This window comes from Cyprinus carpio, chromosome B18 (assembly GCF_018340385.1).
Source record: "Cyprinus carpio isolate SPL01 chromosome B18, ASM1834038v1, whole genome shotgun sequence".
Classification (NCBI taxonomy): Eukaryota; Metazoa; Chordata; class Actinopteri; order Cypriniformes; family Cyprinidae; genus Cyprinus; species Cyprinus carpio.
The window spans coordinates 19,932,143-19,954,524 of record NC_056614.1 but is presented as its reverse complement, the minus strand read 5'-3'; the positions used below and the strand labels follow the sequence as shown (position 1 = coordinate 19,954,524).

At 36.1% G+C, this 22,382-nt stretch overlaps 1 protein-coding gene across 2 annotated transcripts in view; it reads left to right on the top strand.

Annotated features, from left to right (window-relative positions):
• The first annotated feature begins 445 nt into the window (after nucleotides 1-445).
• Nucleotides 446-22,382, top strand: part of zgc:173742 (DNA topoisomerase I, mitochondrial) — a 32,208-nt gene continuing 10,271 nt past the window's right edge. The window contains exons 1-13 of one of the 2 annotated variants that reach the window (XM_042744279.1): nucleotides 446-685; nucleotides 890-971; nucleotides 1,824-1,905; nucleotides 2,576-2,628; nucleotides 3,618-3,743; nucleotides 4,961-5,048; nucleotides 7,099-7,223; nucleotides 7,335-7,450; nucleotides 9,085-9,206; nucleotides 19,010-19,132; nucleotides 19,236-19,423; nucleotides 19,679-19,823; nucleotides 21,129-21,272. In XM_042744279.1, coding sequence (XP_042600213.1) covers nucleotides 892-971; nucleotides 1,824-1,905; nucleotides 2,576-2,628; nucleotides 3,618-3,743; nucleotides 4,961-5,048; nucleotides 7,099-7,223; nucleotides 7,335-7,450; nucleotides 9,085-9,206; nucleotides 19,010-19,132; nucleotides 19,236-19,423; nucleotides 19,679-19,823; nucleotides 21,129-21,272 — 1,392 coding nt within the window. In that variant the 5' untranslated portion in view covers nucleotides 446-685; nucleotides 890-891. Of the gene's footprint in view, nucleotides 686-889; nucleotides 972-1,189; nucleotides 1,412-1,823; nucleotides 1,906-2,575; nucleotides 2,629-3,617; nucleotides 3,744-4,960; nucleotides 5,049-7,098; nucleotides 7,224-7,334; nucleotides 7,451-9,084; nucleotides 9,207-19,009; nucleotides 19,133-19,235; nucleotides 19,424-19,678; nucleotides 19,824-21,128; nucleotides 21,273-22,382 lie in introns of those variants that run through there. The other variant, XM_042744281.1, reaches the window with a different exon arrangement.

The window sequence follows — 22,382 nt, the reverse complement described above, 5'->3', positions numbered from 1 at the left end:
TGCTCTGTGTACAGTGTTACCGGGGAAACACCTAAGTAAGCTAATGGCAAAGAACGAATTAGCATTTTCTTTCAGACCAACGCGAAAAAAACAATAAGTGGGCTGGCAATATGCTAATGTTTCATGTTGACGTCAACATGAGAGGAATACGAGATGAGAGAGTATGTATGGAACACAGTCATCAGAGACCATAACAAATAATATTTTAAGACATGTATAACTATATATATTATTTTAGTGTTATTGTCAGGCGAAATCCCTCTTGTCTTCCTATTTAACGTTGGTAGGTTTACTGGCAAAAAAAAAAAAAAACGCTATTGTTTCAGTGCCAGCCGTGTTAGCAAATCAGAAAACAAAGAGACGGCTCTCTGCCAAAATCAACCAATTGCGTGGGCTTGAGGCGGGAATACATTTATGACCGACCAATGGGAGTATTTGGGGAAATTTGTTTGGAAAGCAATTTTTTAATCAGTTCCATTTTAGCTTTTGTGCTGTAGAGTCAAAGAAATTTCCAACGCACATGCAATTTTAAATTAATATTTGTTGAACCAGAAGGTAATTTTACAGTCACCCTGGAAATAAAGCATAAGCTGGTCAAGAAATTAGCAACAACACCAACCTCAAATCAGTGGCTCGTTTGTAACCACGCGGATTGATAACAACCGCACAATATACGGATTTGCAGGTATTACATTAATGTTTATTGATTTTATTCACATCTCAGTTGAAATACTGCTGTTTTAGCATTGCTAAATTAAATAATGAATTTATTTTGTAAAGTTTATGATCGTATTAATACGCCTGATTTGCACAAGGGCTGCTTTCAGTGAAATATGAATTTGATGAATTCAGCGATGAATTCAGTTGAATTGTTGGCATCATCTTTTAGGGATGGCAGAAGACTCTAAATCTGTGAAAGCCGTGGAAAAGGAGTTCAAAGATACTCCAGGCTCAAGTGGAGATGCACTTGTGTGAGTACAGCTGTTAGTGAAATTACAACACACCACTATGCCCTGTATGCATCACAAATAATTGTTGCACTACGTGTCCAATCACATCACATCCTCAAACACTTGTCCAGATGTACTGCAGGTAAAATAATCCATTGATCTTGATTGACTTCCATCCAGTAATTGTGCTTTGCTGGCACACACTATTCAAACTCACACATCACCCCACACATAGACCATATGCTTCTGTGAATGCTGTATATGAGTATACAAGTGAGCTAAATATTTGTTATTCAACTGAGAATAAGCACGATTTAATAGCAACACAAACAACAGCTGCACATTATTATACACAGTGCTGCACTTTGCAGCAGGAAACGCCTTTCGCGTTACTGCGAGACAAATTGAGCCTCCCAAACAAATGATGTGCACCAGAAATCGTAAATCTAACCAAGTGTGAAGTGAGTGCCAAAGAGCTTGCATTCATTATTCAATGAGTTATACTCCATCTTCTTTATGAATAAGTTATTTTACTTTGATATCTAATGCATTATATGGGCCCACTAACGCCGGGGACATCCATCCGTCTCTGGCATTTGTAATTAATCTGGTGAAAGACTTAGACACCTGTAAGTGTTGCTGACAGCAGCCTGTTGTGACGAGGCCTGCTGGCAGGCTGTCAAACACTCCAGTGAAGGGAGAAGTTTATTTGTAAAGCGCTAATATGGATTCGGAACTCTTCAACACTAATGGCCTTTTTATGTCCCCCCTCGTCTCATCTATTCCCACCCCTCCTTCTTTTCTCATATACGTTTGTCTTTTGTCTCATACTCCTCTCATCATCTTTTCCTTTTCCTTTTTGTTCCTCCGCAGAGTAAAGCCCAAGAAAAAGAAAGCAAAGGCCAAAGGCAAGGCGAAGCCTCAGCACGAAGGGAAGGAGAAAAAACACAGGAAGGTAATTTTTCAATGTCACCATTCATTTTCTTTCGTCATGCCCCTGGGATTCTCTCTTCAAGTCCGGCTTAATTAAGAGGCCCTGTTAGCTTTGCTGTAAAGGAATATTTATGCAGACATATCATTCAGCGCCTGCTTCGTACTGTAGGTTACAGAGACCCAAATATAACAAGAACCGACTGCAACACAGAGCATAACCTAAAAGCATTTAGTCAGCAGGCAATCAAGTCTGTTTCTTCATCTCTTTGATATTTCCATGTATTGCCTCTTCTTTATTTATTACCTGCCACCTTAATACAGTGTTTTACAGAAGATGGGATTATAAAGGAACGTCCTTGTCAAGTCAGTATGTAGGTTGCTTGGAACTTATTTTAGATTTTTAGCAGTTGATTTAGACCATATATGTATAGATTTTTTTTTTTTTTTGAAAGAAATGATTACTTAAAATTTTATTGAATTGATCAATAAAACACGTACAGTGTTACGCGTTCCAATAAATGCTGTTCTTTTGTACTGTTTATCAAATTATTCTGAAAGAAACATGCATACATATATAAACATGCATTTTATTTAATTATATAATTCATCAAAAATTTTTATATAATTATAATGTTTGGGAATGCAATACACAAGTTTCCATCATCTATTTGTCATGTTTTTTTATCTTTCAGATGAAAACGCCTAAAGAAGAGAGCATGGACTTTGAAGACAGTGCTGACAGAAGGTACAGTGAGATCGCTGTGTCACATGTGATGGTATTTTTAGTAGCCAGTACTGCACATGCAGTTTCACAGATTCAGGCTTTTGATTTAGAGAAATGGCATCAGCAGCCAGCAGCTGCACTTGGAAATGAGTTTTAATCCATTTACGATTCAAATATGCAATCATACTTTTTTTTTTCTTGCCTTTGGAGTTGAGGAAAATTAATTCTGATGATTTGAATGTGCGCAGATCTGGACAATATCCATTCCGATTTTCTCGCTACATTGGCTGTCTTTCAGAAAATTAATTTATTTATTGGAAAGAAAGCTGTGGCATGTCAGAAAAGTAATAAGTGAAAAGCATTCAGATCAGACTGGGTGGGAGGGGGTCCTGGGGGGGATAGAATGGAGCCTGAGGCATAAATCTAAGCAAGCAAACATTTAACATGAAATGATATTTCATATGTAAGGTTTTTTTTTATTTTTTTTTTAAGTTGGACCATCCAAAATCTCTCGTTGGCTGTTTCTGTCTCCCGATAAGAACAGTACGTCTCTAATCAGGGACTTTGACAATCAGACGCTTTGTAAATCAAGTCCTGCCGATGATTGCAGGTGGGAGGTTGATTTACACGACAGAGGTCAGACTCTAAAACTGCTGAAGGTGTCCGAGTGTTCTTTTACACTTAATCTCTCCCAGAAAGTTCTCTGTTGAATTGAATCGTTTGTTATGGTAATTGTAATTAATTGATTTGGTCTGCTCACCTCCCGCCACATCTGAATCATGCTTTATGGAAATTGAAGCTTGTATCTCTCCGCAATTATCCTTGGGCATAATTACCGTAATTATATAATTATCATCAGTGGCCATTAAGCATTATTGTGTAATCACTGTAATTTAGTCATTGTCATTGGTCAATGCATATTTGTCCTTTTGAGTGTTTTATTTTATTTTTTTTTTAGACTAAAGATCTTACAGCCTTTGAATGTGTTTTTTGGTTGTTTGTCTCTTTAGGTCTCAGGTGAATGTGAAGGAAGAGCCAGAGGAAGATCCAGACTTTGTAACAAAGGGGAAAGGGAAAAAGAGGAAAAGAAAGGTGGATAACACGGATGCTCCCTCTTCTACCTCTGAAGCTCCTTTGTAAGTGTTTGTATTTTCTAGGCGTAGCAATGAATGAATAGGCCAGTAACAGTTCCTGCTTGACATATGTGACCCTATACCACAAAACCAGTCACAAGGGTCAACAGATACAATCTGGAATCTGAGGGTGCAAAAAAATTCAAGTATTGAGAAAATCGCCTTTAAAGTTGTCTAAATTAAGTTCTTAGTAATGCATGTTACTAATCAAAAATAATGTTTTGATATATTTACGGTAGGAAATTTACAAAATATCTTCATGGAACATGATCTTTACTTAATATCCTAATGATTTTTGGCATAAAAAAAAATCGATCATTTTGACCCACACAATGTATTGTTGGCTATTGCTAGAGTACACCCGTGCAACTTGTGACTGGTTTTGTGTTCTACGAAGCCAGTGGGGTAAGCTGTGCCACTTTTTACTTAAAGGGATAAATCAACCCAAAATGTACTCCCCTTTATGTCATTCCAAACCTACATTGACTTACTATTTCAAAAGGAAATGTTTAGCTGAATGTCAAAGCTGCTTTTTGTCCATACAGTGAAAGTGGAAGATAACAAGGACAGCCGTGGCCACCATTTTCATTAATTTTATGGAAAAGAGGCAGCTTGGATGTTTAATAGTTTATGGCAAATTTTTAGTCAAATAATTACCATGGTTTTGTGCATTGGAGGTTTACCAACATACATGATATGCATTTTATTCCTGAACAAATGGGCTTTTACATAACTGAATGTAAAATAACATTTTAGGATTGATTTCAGAGGCCTTGCTATTAATTGTCTAGCTTATTTAATTTAAATTTTTATTGAAGATAGAATTTCTATTGATAGTCACCTTTGAATTTTTAGCATGATAAAAGTGGTCATGTGCATTAATCACAGGCAGCTCTTTATGCTGGGCCCATTCTATATATAAACTGTTATTTAAACATTTGGGGGTTTTATGTTTTTGAAAGTCTCTTACTGTTTGCTCACCAAGGCAGCAGATATTTTATAAGCAAAACGCAATATTATGAAATATCTTTTCTTAAGCATCCCATTATTAAAACTCTTTTCTAATTGTAAAATCAACTTTTAAATTGTAATTTTTTCTGGTGATGGCAAATCTGAATTTTCAGCAGTCTTTGTCACATGATACTTCAGAAATATGCTGATTTGGTGCTGAAAAAAGGATGCTTTACATGTATTGTCTGCATGCTGAATTTCTCTGAAAGGCCAAAGAAGAAGAGGAAGAAAGCTGCAGAAGAGGGACAGGAAAACTCAGCAACAGTGAAGAAAAAGATCAAGGGGAAAAAAGAAAAGGTGGGCTTTACCCAGAGTGCATTAGTGGTATATTGATTATAGAGAGAAGAACTGAGTGACAGAGCGCTTGCTGAAATGCTAGTAATTTGGATATCTGAAATCCAAAATCTTTAAAAAGGACGCATGCTGAGATAATCTGCATAAAGGCACAGTCAGAAAGTTCTGAGATAATGTATGTCAGTAAAGTTTGCTTTAACTATAATTATGTACCATGCAGGGTTGATTTTGTGTTAATGTCTTTACCAGTTTTTGTAAAATGCAATTATTATTATTTTATTTTTTGGGGGGGGTTGAAACTTATGTTCATATGATGAATAGGCATGTTAGCACTTTCCATTTTATTCACACAAATCACAGAAATGCCATTTCATTCATCATTTCATTCACTTTTGCTATTTAGCTAAACTGCCTTCTGCAGGTCAACGTCAACTTCACAATCACCCACCAATTTGATGGATTTAAAAGACCAGATAACAAAGCGATCGCCTGTGCTGAAAAGCCGTCATTTTGTTTGACAACTGTTGCTCTTGACCATTGATAGTAATTTTAGTTCTGTGGAGAGCAGTTTTGAAAAACATTTCTCACTTGCAGAGCTCAAAATCGTATTTTCAGGAGAAACCGTTTACAGTTTTGTTTTTGGCTTACTGTGAAAAGATGCAGTCCACACTGCCCCTCAGGAGTTCATTTTGGTCAGTTGTTGTGTCTGTTCTCTCACTGCAGATTAGACTTCTGTGCGCTTCAATTTCTCAAAGTAGTTTTATCTTTGGAGCAGTAAATGTTTAGTGTCTCATGTGGATCCACCAGTATCTCAATGAGAAAAGCTTTTTGTCTAAATAGCAAAATGCTATAAGTCAAGTCAAGTCACCTTTATTTACAAAGTGCTTTAAACAAAACAGATTTTGTCAAAGCAACATTAAAACAACATTAATTAGGAAAACAGTGTGTCAATAATGCAAAATGACAGTTAAAGGCAGTTCATCATTGAATTCAGTGATGTCATCATGCAGCTCAGTTCGGTTTAAATAGTATTTGTGCAATCATTTGCAATCAAGTCAACGATATCGCTGTAAATGAAGTGTCCCCTACTAAGCAAGCCAGAGGTGACAGCGGCAAGGAACCAAAACTCAATCGGTGACAGAATGGAGAAAAAAAAAAAAACATTGGGAGAAACCAGGCTCAGTCGGTGGGCCAGTTCTCCTCTGGCCAGACAAAACAAGCAGTTAAATTTCAGGCTGCAGCAAAGTCAGATTGTGCAGAGGACTCAACTCGTTCCTGTGGTCTTGTCCTGGTGTTCGTCTGAGACCAGGTCTTTAGAGGGGATCTGTATCTGGGGCTCATCTAGTTGTCCTGGTCTCCGCTGACATTCAGGGCTGTAGAGGTTTCTAGGTGCTGATCCACCATCTGGTCTGGATACATACTGGATCCAGGTGACTGCAGTGACCATCTGGCCTGGATACAGACTGGATCTGGTGGCTACGGTGACCTCGGAATAAGAGAGAAACAGACTAATATGAGCATAGATGCCATTCTTCTAACAATGTAGCAAGTACATTGGGTGTTATCTGTCACTATTCTATTCCTCCACTGTAAAAAAAGAATACATGTTTAGAGATCTATACCTTGCAAGTTTAACCACCATAAACTCTCTAAACAGCAAGACTTGCAACCAAATTGTCAACAGAAAGATATAATTTATCCTGCTTTTACATACATGCTGTTTTTACAGTTTCGCAGTTCATACTTGTTGATTTGAGTGTTAATCTTCCTGTCAAGTTTAGGTGTGCATTGTTGTGCCAATAGTTTATTCAAAGTTGTTATCTAGGTGATATGTTCAATTAAAGAAATTCAAATGTTTTTTTCAGGGTTCAGCTTAAACATTTTCATTAAACTGACATGTATAAGATGTAGTGAACATTGTTAAACATTGTGAATTCTGCTTATTTAAATATAACACCAGGGGTCATGTTAACTAGCTAAGATTTGCAACTCCTGCAAAATGCAGACACTATTCACAAAATGTGCCGCGATGACTCCTTTTTCCCTTTCAAAGGTGATAAAAGAGGAAGGAGGGCATTCTGTCTCCACTAAGAAGAAAAAGACCAAGGAAGAGATAGAGGCAGCCAGGGCTCTCAAGGTTAAGAAGAAAGAAGAGGAAGAGAAACAAAGATGGAGATGGTAGGCTCTCTGCATTCATCTTCTTGTCTGTATGGAAGGAGAGACACCTTTTAGGTCAGAAGTTTTGTTTGTCTCTTTTTCACTTTTCTCGACGACTTGACTTTTTCACAGGTGGGAAGAGGAGAAGTATGAGGATGGAGTTAAATGGAAGTTTCTCGAACACAAAGGGCCGTATTTCCCTCCCGAGTATCAACCCCTTCCAGATGATGTCAAGTTTTACTATAATGGTATGTGTGCAGATGTTATAAAGATCTAGTTGTGTCTGTGTTACTGATGCATCACATGGAAATGTTTCAAGGCAAAACATGTTCAAAAGAAAGAGATTTCGATCCGAGAGGTTAGTTCATTGGTCAGTGCTGTTCCCTTTAATTTTCTGGGTTTGGGCATGCAGCCCAACTCAAGGTTGACCTGTTCCTCCGCTGGTGTCAGGTGTACTCAAGAGAGCAAAGGTAGTCTCTTTAATCTCTTTGCTAAACTTTAAGGTCAGCTTCCTCTATTAATATCCACTCTGCCATTTACCGTAGAGAGGCGTTTCTTAAACTATAAGTGCGTTTCAGAAGGCCCAGGCCATTAATCTTAGTACAATAACCCAGAGGGGGAAGTATTTGGATTTTGTACCCGAGACTCTCTGAACGGTAAGCTATAAATGCAGTTTTGATTATATTTGTCCTAGGCCATGATTCTCGGTGATGCATTTAAAGTTCTATTTTGCGGGGTGTGCTGGTGAGTCCTGTGGGAAATCGAGTCTGATGTCTCATCTTAACATGGTTATAAAAACCTTCAACAGTCTTCTGTAGTAGATCTGTGCAAACGATATTGTGTTTATGTGCTATTGACTGTTGTTTTATGTTCTTCTTATGTCTTAGGAGGAAATGAGCTAATAAATAAATGAACCAATGTTTATCTGCCGAATTTTCTGAAACAAACTTTTAGTTATTAGAATGATAAAATTTAGGATTAGTGTACACTATATATATTCAACTTGCATGCAGTTAATGCTATAGATATGAAATAAATCGCAAATCAATCAGATTATGGAGAAGATATGTCCTGGTTTCTTTTTTTTTTTTTTTTTTTAAAGATCGGAATAGTACATTTTCTTTTTGCACCTTGCAAACAATGAAACATTGAAAAAATGTTTTTTTTTTTTTTTTAATTTTTTTTTTTTATAGACAAGGTGTGTCCGATTGACACTGTATTATCCCATGAGGCTTTGGAAGAGGAATCACTATCTTTGTAAATGACTGTTCAATTTAAATTGGAAAATAATAATAATAATAAGGTACTAATTGTTTTGATATTATGGAAAATTAACAATAAATGGCCAAAGTTAAAATTCTGTTCCATGTAGTGTCCAAAAAAAGTCCAAGATTATAAAATATTACATGTATGATATTAAAAGTGAATTTAGGCATCACTACGTATGAAATTAATATATTCCTTTCATCTGAAGATTCATAAAACAGCATTATTAAATTTTATTAAGGTGGCGATGAAACAAGAGTAGCAAACAAATGAAATTACTTTGTTCTATCCATAGATTGTTAAATGGTTTTTGACATTTGTGCATTGCACTCAAAAATGAAATTTTGATTAGAAATTATGACATCAAAAAACTTAAAATATTAAACCTATGCGCAGACAATTAGTTAAAAATAAGGTAGGGTGCATTTTCATTTCATGTTGACTTTAAAGATCAGTGTCAGTATATTAACACTAGATGATGGCAAAATTATCTACTGCATATTTATTGCATACTTTATTAATGGTACATACTTTGACCCAACCCACGCATAGCTGGTTGCTTTAGTCGCATACTATAACATTCTTATAGTAAGTAAAATGTTCTGTTTTGTTGTAGGAAAGCCAGTGAAGCTCAGCCTGCCTGCTGAGGAAGTGGCCCTTTTCTTTGCTCAGATGGTGGATCACGAATACACCACAAAAGAGGTCTTCCGCAACAACTTCTTCAGGGACTGGAGGAAGGTAAACCTCTCTGACACTTGTAAGCCTAGCTCAATCTTTAACCACTAGCTTTTACACTTACACGTTTGTGGAGGTTCTAGTAGGGATGGGTGTCAGGTTATGAGTACGGAAGAGTTATGAAGCTTACAGCATCCCAGAAGGCCTCGGGGCGTATCATGCAGAATTAATTTCGTGCTGCTTAGTGCTCAATGCTCTTGAAAACACGATTTGTGTAAAGGCATTGATATGCTAATCCAGACAACTCGCTTCCCGCATATGAACAAATCCAATTTAACTGTTTTATTATAACACGGAAGCCCCTGCTCGCTTCACTGAGCACAGTCTCCGCCCCGTGCCCGACTGTCAATCTCTAGAACAAGCGAGAGAGGAATTCAAGTGATGAGACATCGGCTCTATTATTATAGTGCTTTCGAACTTCGAGCTTGTTTGTTGCTCGTTGTTTTCTTCTGTGTGATCTGCAGTGTAGAGCTTTCAGCAAACACTTGTTTAAAAATGTTCATTTAGATGTACCTTTTGACCCATTTAGTACTTATTAATGTAGACCGCACTTCTGAGTACCATTAAGGGTTCGGTGGATAATGAATTTCAATGTATGGCTGCACTCAGTTGTGCCAGCATTCTTTGACTGTGCAGTGCAGACAGCAATTATAAAAACAAGGTCAATGAAAAGTGTGCAGGGAGGGAGGAGGCATGTTTATGTACTTCTTAGCATTTGGTAATTACTGCACATTAGAGACCCGCCAGAACTGGGCGCCACAGGACGTAATCAGAGAGCAGCTTAACATGTAACTTGTTACAAAACTGTGTTTAGGATGAGTGCAATTGCAGGTACAGCAGAAGTCATCTTTGATTGCATTTTCTTAGTGATGTCTTCAACTAGGGAAATAGAGATACTGATATTCTGGCCAATACAGCCTTTTTTTTTCAGTTATGCCAAGCAACCAATAAATGTCTGAGAAATATATCAGTGGTGTGTGATGTTTTTATTTTTTTATCAAATATAAATTCATGTCCCAGTCACATTTTCTTGGATAAATAAACATTACTTACACTATTAGGAATATATATATATACATATATATATATATATAATATATATATATATATATATATATATATATATATATATATATATATATATATATATATATATATATATATATATATAATATATATATATATATTATATATATATATATATTTTTTTTTTTTTTTTTTTTTTTTTTTTTTTTACATTAAAGAGCAGGTCATATGGTATTTTAAAGTGTCCTAATATTGTGTTGGGATTGCCTACAACAGGTTTTAATGCATCTAAGGTCAGAAAACACTCTAATTTTTCTCAGAATACACATTTAATTTTAGAATCATTTTGCCAATGATTAGGAAATGATTCGTTCCAAGCATGTTCGGAGCAAACCCCTCCCTTCCATAAGTCTTCTCTGCTCTGATTGGTCAGCTGGAAAAGCCTGTTGTGATTGGCACAGAGAGGAGTCATTGAGCCAGTTAGCCACTGCTACCATTGACAAAGCACCTTTACATAAAACAAAATAGTGCTCCAATCCGTTCTTATAATAATGACATAAAATACAAAAACACTTATGCAAGCGAATCGTGCCCACAGCTAAAGTTTTACTGCTAAACTGTGAACACTTGGTGCATACGTAGCCGAGTGCTAACATGACTAACTGATGAAACAATACAGTTTGTAAACCAAAATATGTATACTGTAATGTTTGAAGAACGACAGACAAAAGACGCTGTCTTAACTTTTAATCAGAACCCAGAGCAGCTGTATCACAGGTGCAACAGCCTGATAACTTACTCGTCTCTCCCGTATTAACCCTATAACTGCCGGTGCAGCAAATTAAACAGCAATTTCACAATGATTATAAAGTCTGTGTGCTACACTACATTCTTTATTATTAAATGAAGTAATTAGAACAACATCAGTCTACAATAATCGACACATTATTAGGAAATAGTAGGTTCACAGCAAATTATCAGAACTACTTCAGTAAGACAGTAATATTGTGCTTTATCTGGAAACCTAAAGCTGCACTAGGTGTACATCACATATTAGCACAAACACTTTTTTGAGCACTCAATTGAAAATGTACACAACGTATCAATCGTACTTGCATATTGTGGTTTGGAGAGCTTGTTAGTCCAAATTAAGAAAGAAGATTAGAAGCCAACAAAGATAAAAGCTAAGATTAGAGAAGCAGTCCTTGATAAAATGACATGCACACAACAAAAGGTTTGAATTGTATTTCTGTGGTATCCTTGATTATGCAAATGTGTTACCCAGTCACGTATACCCATAACAGGCAAAAGATTCGAAAATATAATGACTCGTTAAGGCGATTCAGAACCGACTCTCTCTTTTTAGAGACAATGTCTTTATCATGCACTTTTTTGATTAACAACTTTGCAGATTGTTTTCATTTAAGGATAGCTACATTATAAACTGCAAAAGAGATATTTTTCAAAAACCCATATGACCTGCTCTTTAACAATGTAATAAATATTCTGTTTATTAAAGCCAAGTATGAATGTTTGCATTTATTCCAAAACAATAACTCAAGTAGCTATTTAAATAATATATTTTATTTGTGAGCTTATGTTCAGATATTGTTTTTAATAGCTAACTTTTAACGATTTTAGAATTTTTCTGATGATCAGTCATCAAAGCTAGGTAAATACTAGTCAGACACAGAGATTTCAGGCCATTTCAAGTCTTATTTTGATGTAACAAAGTGGTTATATCTATATGTGTGACTTGTTTACTTGCTTTTTTTAATAGTATTCCCATTAACGCCATTATATTATTAGTTCAGACTGATTCGCGAATGTGGAACATGCTCAAACACAAGAGGCGGGATTTATCGTATGAACACAACCGATCAAATCTGTTTTCTAAGTAGACTTACATTGTGTATGTGACAGATGATAAAAGGGGTATAAGTAAATCACATAAATTTAGATTGAAGGAGGGACCCTCGCTACTACTAGAGATTCATTGTCAGTTAGTAACCACTCCGATCATACTCGCAACAGCACAGCAAGCAACACAATAAAAACACTCAGAATATCTTAGTAACTGCATATTAATTCCCTTTTAACCTAAAACATCTTTGCAATCTGGAAGTGAGTTTTGCGTGGGCGAGATCACTTCAGAGTTGCCATGTCTGCATAACAAAACTAGCCCAATAACCCTATTTCAAATATAAAACCTCAAAATACCACTCCCATACCTAATATACTTTTACAGTCACTGTTCTGTGTTATACACAATTTCAACTTCCCTATAAATTAGTAATCATAACAGAGCTCACAAGAAACTCAAAGGCTCTCTACAAGTGCCACTCCCTAACAAAACTTAAAATCAAGCACAGTTTTATCAATGGAAGTATATAAAATGAATAAAAAATTTCAAGTAGAATGCACTTTATGCAGTAAATCAAACCCAGTGGGAGAAAAATCAACCCGCGGCAACAGTTTACTTTTAATTGGAGAAAAAGTTTTTTTTCTTTTTTCTTTTTCATTTGTTGACACAGAAATGACCTTTTACCTTTAAATATAGTGACACATTTCTTGAGTGCAAGTTTGTTGTGCCATTTAGTAAATTTTGATTTATTCAACAGTATAGACTGATAGATCTTGCTGTGCCCTTATCCGTTGTAATTGATTTGTGGGTCTGTGAGGTTTGAGAGTCTGTTTGTGTGCCATTTTTGGGCCCTTCTCTCACTTTCCCTCTCATTTTACTCTTTTCCTCCCCTCTGCGCTGGGCTCTGCTCCCTGGCTAATGGCCCAGGGGTGCCATTCATGGTTGAGTGTGTGTATGTGTGTGACAGAATGGGGAGATGGAGGGGGGTAGGTCAGAGGAAATTGCTTGTGCGAGGTCCCGTGGCGCAGGTTCTCTTCACCAGCCCCAGGAGGAGAGATTAGAGTGAATCAGTGTTAGTGTGACATTTAGCACCGCAAAAGTGCAAGAATAAATCATAAGCCAACAAAAGAGAAACGCGTATGGCAGTCCTCTGTGACCCCTCCATCCTATACTTACTTTTCTCTCCTCTCGTTTTTCGCTTGTCGTCCTCTTCTTTCTCCTTTCCTGTCCCCCACGGGAAGCTGTGATCATCACAGGTGAGGGGATCTCGGTCCTCTATAGTTGCTTGGATGATCTTTAGTGTCTCCTGATGTAGAATGTACTTATTGTAATTGTATGTCATGAAACAGGCCATATCCCAAAGCAATTTCGGTACAAAGGATCAGAAAGCAGGCTTTTTTTAGTCACTGAGATGTAGACAACTGCTAAAAAAACAAAACAAGAAATTGCACACTCAAAGGAGTTTAACTTTGAAGTAGGGCTGTCAATAGTTACAATTTAAATTTATTAATATATCATCCCAGTTAATTAAGGACATATTTAAATACTTGTTGAGAAAAGCTCCCAGAAGTAGATAATTCAGGCATTATTATGGAAGATGAGTAGATTATTGAATACACATTACAATAAGAAGTCCATTTATTATATATTATTAGCTCAAACAGTATAGCATGGCGCTAGCACTGCCAAGGTCATGGGTTCGATTCCCAGGGAAAGCAGGAATTTATCAAATGTATAATTTGAATGCTTCGGATAAAAGCATCTGACAAATGAATACATGTTAATATATCATTAAACATAAGCCACATTTGTCCTTCTACAGTATATGAGGTAGACTTGGGGAGTTTTCAGTGTTCCGATTCAGAATTGGTATAATGGTCAAATATGGCATAATTAGTGAAATGTTCTTAAAAGGAAAAAAGACAGCCTAGGCATGTATGATCAGACAGTATTGTTTGATAAATTGACCATTCACAATAGTCACTATGTGTCACAAGTCTCAGCCACTTCCACAGAGCTGAATCTTTTGCCTAGTCTCAACCATACCAAAATGTGTGGTTTTCCGGTAACACTTCAGTATAGGGACTTATTCTCACTATTAACTTGTTGCTTTTTAGCATGCCTATTATTAACATATTGGCTGTTTATTAGTACTTAAGTGCACATTCTGCATGCATGACCATATTCTACATCCATAATCCTACCAGTACATAAACTTAACAACTACAGTGGTGGCCAAAATTATTAGAACACTAGTATTTCCACCGGCTATTAAATGGTCAGTTATTTCTATCTTTTGCTGTAGTATGTCAGTAAATAGCTGTTTACATTTCCAAACATTCATTTTGCCATTAATTGTAATAATCCAGTGAGATTTTTGTTTGCACAAGGAGTCTGACAACAGCCAGTGCTCCACACAAAGATCTGATCTCACCATCATCCAGTCTGTCTGGAATGACATGAAGAAACAGAACAAACTGAGACAGACTGAATCCAGAAGAACTGTGGCAACGTCTCCAAGATGCTTCAAGAAACCTACCTGCAATGCTACAGTACTGTTAAAATGTAAAATTAGGATACTGTCAAAAATAATGTCATAAATAGATTCTCTTCATCAATTAACTTCTATTAACGAAAATAAATCAACATTTGGTGAGTCCCTCCTTTGCATTTAAAGCAGCTTTTTCCGAGGTGCACTTGTGCATAGTTTTTCAACTAACTTTGCAACTAGGTTTCTTGAACCATCTTGGAGACAATTAATGGCAAAATTAAAGGGGTATGATGTTGCTAAAAAGAACATTATTTTGTTTATTTGGTGTAATTAAATGTGTTTATGAATTTTAAGGTTCAAAAAACACATTATTTTCCACATACTGTACATTATTGTTTCTCCTCTATGCCCCGCCTTTCTGAAATGCAAAGCTCATCAGTCTTAAAAGCAAGGTGTGCTCTGATTGGCCAGCTATCCAGTGCTTTGTGATTGGCCGAATGCCTCAAGCGTGTGACGTAATGTTACGCCCCTTGTCATACTGTGCTTCGTGTCCAGGTCAGAACACCAGCAAGACAAGACAAACACAATAAAACACATTACAAACGAGCCATTTGTTGCATCCAGTGGGGACATTATTACAGATTATAATGACTTATACTGTGTTTTTGCGCCGCGCCGAGTAAACATTAAATCTGCATTTGGGATCAGAGAAACGACAAACAACAAGTTTTACTCGTCTACACTGCTCAAAACTCGCGTTTGAATCATCAGTGGCAAATCCTTTACATATGTAAACTTACTTATAGACTGTGAGTCAGAACAGCCGGCATTGTAGTTTTCTCTCCCAGGATCAGGAAACAGTCCTCCATAAAAAGTTCTGCACACTAAATATTTGGGTTGAACTGTTCTGGAACAGTGTTGTAAATACAACTTAACCACTGATTTCTAGTGACCTCTTTTGGGAGGCCAAACAAAGTATTTTCACTTTCACAATGAAATGGCATCTCCACAACATGGCGCCGGCGGCAACAGCAATAATCAAAGTTATGCCTTCTTTCTTTGCGTGAACATTTGGGCGGTGTTATGCATATTTTCCCACATCGTGACATAGACAGGGTGTGGTTGACTCTTAACTTTTATAAAGAATTTCTCTTTGGGTTTGAGACTTTAGTCTTTGCAACTTTACAGATCTTCTTTATGCACCAAGAGCTTGTAGCACTCCAAAGAGAAAGGAAAAATTTAAATTGCATCATATGACCCCTTTAATGTTTGGAAATGTAAACTGATATTTCCTACTGACACACTGCAGCAAACAATAGAAATAACTCACTGGTGAAATTACTAGTGTTCTAATAATTTTGCCCACCACTGTACCTTATTAACTGTAAATACGCAGAAAATTAGGAGTTTGAGGCAGAAGTTGTAGTTAATGGTTTTTGTCAATGGTGAGAATTGGATCTTAAAATAAAAATGTGAGCGGTTTTCCGGTTGCAATTCATGACAGGACTACTCAAATACCTGCTGTAATCACTCAAAATTTTGACCCCTGAGCAAAGTCATAGCTCAGCTTATTTCTAACATTTGAGCGATATACACCATGATTTAAAAGTTTGGGCTTGTTTTTTTTGTTATTATTTTAGTCTCTTATGCTTACCAAGGCTGCATTTTTAATCGAAATACTGTGAAAACAATAATATTGTGAAACATTACAATTTAATATAAATGTTTTCTATTTTAATATATTGTTCATCAAAAGTTCTACTCCAAGTGTGATGATTCAAAGCATTTACTGTCAGAAGAATCATTGGCTAAACAGTACTCATTCTCTCTCATCAGTTTTTTTTATTTTTTTTTTTTTCACATAATCCACGTTGTAACAATTCTTGCTGCTGATACAGAAAAAGGCCAAGTTCGGATACAGTATGTGCAGTTCTTGTGGTTAAGTGTGTATGTGGTCCTAAAAAACATCAGTGTGTGTCTGTGTAAGCCTTCTCTGATCTTCACACATACACGCTTACTCAAGGTCAGCCAAAGTTCACTTGGTTCAAGCAATCTGTGCTTGGTCTATCACCCTGTATGGATGCAAAACAGCACCTTCAACTTCATACTTATCAGATGTCTGGTAGACATGAAGTGAGCAGCAACTATCTTAAAAGCCCTGTTTGGATGGAACTAGTTTTCCCTGAGGAGTCAATTTAAATTTGTGTTTCACAGCCTTCAATATTGATTTGAATCCCTTCCAAATCTGTTTTTCTCACCCAACCTCGGGACAAATTTTGGTGCGTGTTATGTACTGTTTTTTTTCTACTCTGGGGTCCTCTGAGAAACCAAGTGACATCTGGGTAGGAATGTCTGTGTTGCGTCACAATGCTTCTCCTAATTTATTTTAACCTTCTTCGAATATAGCAGCTAAAGCAAAAAAAAAAAAAAAAAAAAAAATATATATATATATATATATATATATATATATATATATATATATATATATATATATATATATATATATATATATATAAATTTTACTGCCTGGTGAACCTTCAATATGGATTTAGACCTTTATGCCAACTTTCTGTGTAAAATAACAGTTGGTGGTTCAAGTACTGCTGGCATCGCATCCAATTTGAAAATAAAATTTAATCAATAAGAAAAGTTGCTGTTCAGAATTGCCACTGTAGAGCAGCGTCTGGTCTGATCCTTAACACCTATTAATTTTTTCTTTTAATTATGTGTATAATGTTAAACTAGCACATACTGTTTAAAAATGTTGGTGTATTTTAGTGGATTTCACATGATATACTGGTAACAATGTTATTATAATTAACTACTATTAAAACATTTTTTAGAAGTTAGAATAAAGCTTAAATAAAATAAAAAAAATAAATACAAGATAAAAAAAAAAAAAACCTAAACCCAAAAACATGGCAATTCTACGGAAGAGGATTAGGGCCAAGCAATAATAAAAAATAAAACCATCTCGAGATTAAAGTCATTATATTGCGAGATTAAACTCTTTAAATTTCGAGAAAAAAAGTCGAAATACAATCTTGAGACTAAACTCATGAAATATCGATAATAAAGTCGTTGTGTTTCGAGATTAAACTCGTTAAATTTCGAGAAAAAAAGTCGAAATACAATCTTGAGAATAAACTCATTAAATATCGAGAATAAACTCATTGTATTTCGAGAAAAAACTCGTTAAATTTCGAGAAAAAAAGTCGAAATACAATCTTGAGAATAAACTCATTTAATTTCGAGAATAAAGTCGTTGTGTTTCGAGAAAAATCTCGTTAAATTTCGAGAAAAATAATCGAAATAATCGTGAGAATAAACTCATTTAATTTCGAGAATAAAGTCGTTGTGTTTCGAGAAAAAAAGTCGAAATGAAATGTAGAGAATAACGCATTCGATCAGAGTTCATTGCATAGCCTATATCTTTCAGTAACAAAGAAATACTATCAACTTTAGCTAATTATGACACAATAATAATTAGCACACGAACTTTTAAAGAGAATTTGCAAGCGGCTAGGTCTTTTTAGAAGAAAAAAATCAGTCCAATTTGCGCGATGTAGGCTACTCGCTTTTGTCCAACATGAAATGACAACCAGAGGACAAATGCAAGGTTATCGCTGGCTTCACCCAAATGCACTCTGGCACTTGGACAGCTATGATAAATTAAAACCGTACGGCATTGCCATTAATGGCGTGTAATGTAATGAGTTTATTCTCAAGTTTATATTTCGACTTTTTTTCTCGAAATTTAACGATTTTTTTTCTCGAAACACAACGACTTTATTCTCGATATTTAATGAGTTTATTCTCAAGATTGTATATCGACATTTTTTTATCGAAATTTAACGAGTTTATTCTCGAAACACAACGACTTTATTCTCGATATATCATGAGTTTATTCTCAAGATTGTATTTAGACTTTTTTTCTCGAAATTTAACGAGTTTAATCTCGAAACACAACGACTTTATTCTCAATATTTCATGAGTTTATTCTCAAGATTGTATTTCGACTTTTTTTTCTCGAAATTTAACAAGTTTAATCTCGCAATATAATGACTTTAATCTCGAGATGGTTTTATTTTTTTTATTATTGCTTGGCCCTAATCCTCTTCCGTACAATTCACTAAAATAAGTTGAATTACTAGATGTAATAAAATGAAAAAAAAAAAACCTTTAAAATGTAATTTAACACAATGTAAACTACAATTAAAATGAATTCTTAATAACTGTTAATAAATATTAATAAATGCTATAATAGTACATAAATAATACTAATGTAACACCCAAAATCCAGACAATAAACATTCTTAGTAAAAACTACAGAGATCCAAATTCACAGACGTCTTTAGTTATCCTAGTTCAAACTTCATTTGCAAAGTCTTGGTTTTGATGGTTTATGCATGCTCTACTGCACAGGAGATGACTTTGGAGGAGAGACAGCTAATAATGGATCTGAACAAGTGTGATTTTGGGGAACTCCATGCTATGCATATAAAGAAGGTGGAAGCCAGGAAGAACTTGAGCAAAGAGGAGAAGTTGGTAAGTATTTCTTCATAACATCTGAATGTTTTAAATACAGTATAAATCAAAGTTACAATCTTTGCTCCTCGGATGTTTCTCTGAATTGATAAATGTTCTCCAGGTTAACAAAGAGGCCAATCAAAAAATTGTTGATGAGTATGGATACTGTGTGTTGGACCACCATCGTGAACGCATAGGGAACTTTAAGATTGAACCTCCAGGGCTTTTCCGAGGCAGAGGAGACCATCCTAAACAGGGAATGCTGAAGAAGAGGATTCAGCCTGAAGACGTCATCATCAACTGCAGCAAGTGAGGCTTTGTCGTAACAGTCCACTGTCAGCTTTGCTTTTTCAAGCTGTATTATATGTTCAGAAGTAGGATCATTGCTGTAGCACTCCGGCATGAATGCAAGGTCCAACAAAAGCACGTCACAGCTATTTTTCATAGAAAGTTCCCTTAAGAGCTCTTTTGAAAAAACAAACATATGCAATATCAAGTAATGTTTCACTCTGCAATCAGTGTGTTATGTTCAGAGGAAGTGTAAGGTTTGAATTTACCCCACAGGGGCTCTCGTATCCCAGAACCCCCAGCTGGTCATCGTTGGAAGGAAGTTCGTCACGACAGCACCGTAACATGGCTAGCAAGCTGGACAGAGAATGTGCAAGGATCTTGTAAATATGTGATGCTCAATGCCAACTCTAAACTTAAGGTATATATTATAGTCTCAGCTACAAATTCAAAGCTTTAGCGCTTAAACATCATTTATTATTTAAAGGTATTATTATGGTAACTAAATTTATATTTTATTAATCATTATTTTTATTTTATTTTATTTTTTATTCCTTTTTTTGCTCTAGAAAGAACTTACTGGAGTATAGTCATACCTTGATAAACCCATTCCAAAAGAACACTTATAAACAACAAATCATAGTTTTTGTTTTGTTTTAATGTTGGTCGGACAAACTTTTTTTATACAAGTTAAAGGTTCTTGGTCAGAATAAGCTGCAATCTTGGTGCAACTTCATGCAGTTAGTCTAAAGTCTGGGGATGTGAGTAATATTTTAGTGAGTACATTATTATTCACTTGATTAAAACGTACTTGTTGCCCTGTTCTTTCTCTCTGCCTGTACATTTCTTCATTTCCAACTCATCTACACCCCCTCCACACCCCCACACTCTCTCTCTCTCACACCTTTAATAATAAAAGATATTATATGACGCATCATTTTTAGCGCCGAGTCCGGGCCAATCAAACAGAACAGACGTGTATTCTCGCGTTCTGCCGAATCACGCTCACTTAGTTTCAGCTCAGCACCTCATCTTCACCTTCGTTCCACTCACTTCCTCTCACTAATTAAATTAGGAAGCAAAGCGATTCTTTTCATCAGAACTGAGTGATGGACACCTCTCAAGAAACTTAATTATAACTGAAGAAGAACAGATTCACAACACCGTCTCCGAACCGCCTCATCACTTTGCTTTTCTTTCCCGAATCCTTTCATTTGTCTGCTTCCTGTTGCTTTATATGTGCTGAATTAGTGAAGTTTAAATTATTTTACACTATGTTTTGTAACTATGCTGTTGCTGTGACAACAGAGTAACTAGTGGCTGGATTCAGACAAACCTGAGGTTGGTTTATCCAAAGGTATTTTTATTACTCTTCTCATTATAGAGTTTATTTTCTTTCTTAAAGATTACATTAATTCGTCATATGACCTTGTGTCTGTTATTTTGAAGTCATCTGTATGCTAGTAAATGTACTTTTAGCTAATATATAAGCCTTTTGATATTTTCTGTTCCCAACTTCCTGTAAAATTGAACAGGAAAGGCTGGCAAAAAAAGTCTTTAAGCTATTTTTTAAGTCTCTTATGAAACAGTTTACATCACCTCATAATTCAATCTGCTCCTTTGGAATAAGATGGTACTTTAAAACTGATCACTCATGGTGTGTCAGGATGAGCTGCCCCATGTCAGATCATTTGGTTTTTCTTTGTTACTTTTTTGTCTCCTGTAGGGTGAGAAGGATTGGGAAAAGTATGAGGTGGCTCGTAAACTGAAGACATGTGTGGATGCCATCCGAGCCCAGTACCAGGAGGACCTCAAGTCCAAACAGATGGGCACACGCCAGAGAGCCGTAGCCCTCTACTTTATTGACAAGGTCAGGCCACACAAACATAATTTGTGTACTTGCACTACATCACTGGGCTTTCAATCATGATGACTTTATTTTAGAAAGACCAAAGAGTTAGAGTGTACTGTAATCAGTTCATGTCAATTAAAATGCCTGGTGAGAATAAATACAGCAGAGATTGAGGAGATATCACAGAGGACAGCATGGTGCATTATTTCCTGACAAATTTATAAAACAAAGAAAAACACACAAAAAAATCCCCACTCAAAAAATTAGCATAATATTATACAGGTCCTTCTCAAAAAATTAGCATATTGTGATAAAAGTTCATTATTTTCCATAATGTAATGATAAAAATTTAACTTTCATATATTTTAGATTCATTGCACACCAACTGAAATATTTCAGGTCTTTTATTGTTTTAATACTGATGATTTTGGCATACAGCTCATGAAAACCCAAAATTCCTATCTCAAAAAATTAGCATATTTCATCCGATCAATAAAAGAAAAGTGTTTTTAATACAAAAAAAGTCAACCTTCAAATAATTGTTCAGTTATGCACTCAATACTTGGTCGGGAATCCTTTTGCAGAAATGACTGCTTCAATGCGGCGTGGCATGGAGCCAATCAGCCTGTGGCACTGCTGAGGTGTTATGGAGGCCCAGGATGCTTCGAATAGTGGGCTTAAGCTCATCCAGAGTGTTGGGTCTTGCGTCTCTCAACTTTCTCTTCACAATATCCCACAGATTCTCTATGGGGTTCAGGTCAGGAGAGTTGGCAGGCCAATTGAGCACAGTAATACCATGGTCAGTAAACCATTTTGCCATTGGTTTTGGCACTGTGAGCAGGTGCCAGGTCGTGCTGAAAAAACGAAATCTTCATCTCCATAAATCTTTTCAGCAGATGGAAGCATGAAGTGCTCCAAAATCTCCTGATAGCTAGCTTGCATTGACCCTGCCCTTGATAAAACACAGTGGACCCAACACCAGCAGCTGACATGGCACCCCAGACCAATCACTGACTAAGGGGTACTTGACACTGGACTTCAGGCATTTTGGCATTTCCTTCTCCCCAGTCTTCCTCCAGACTCTGGCACCTTGATTTCCGAATGACATGCAAAATTTGCTTTCATCCG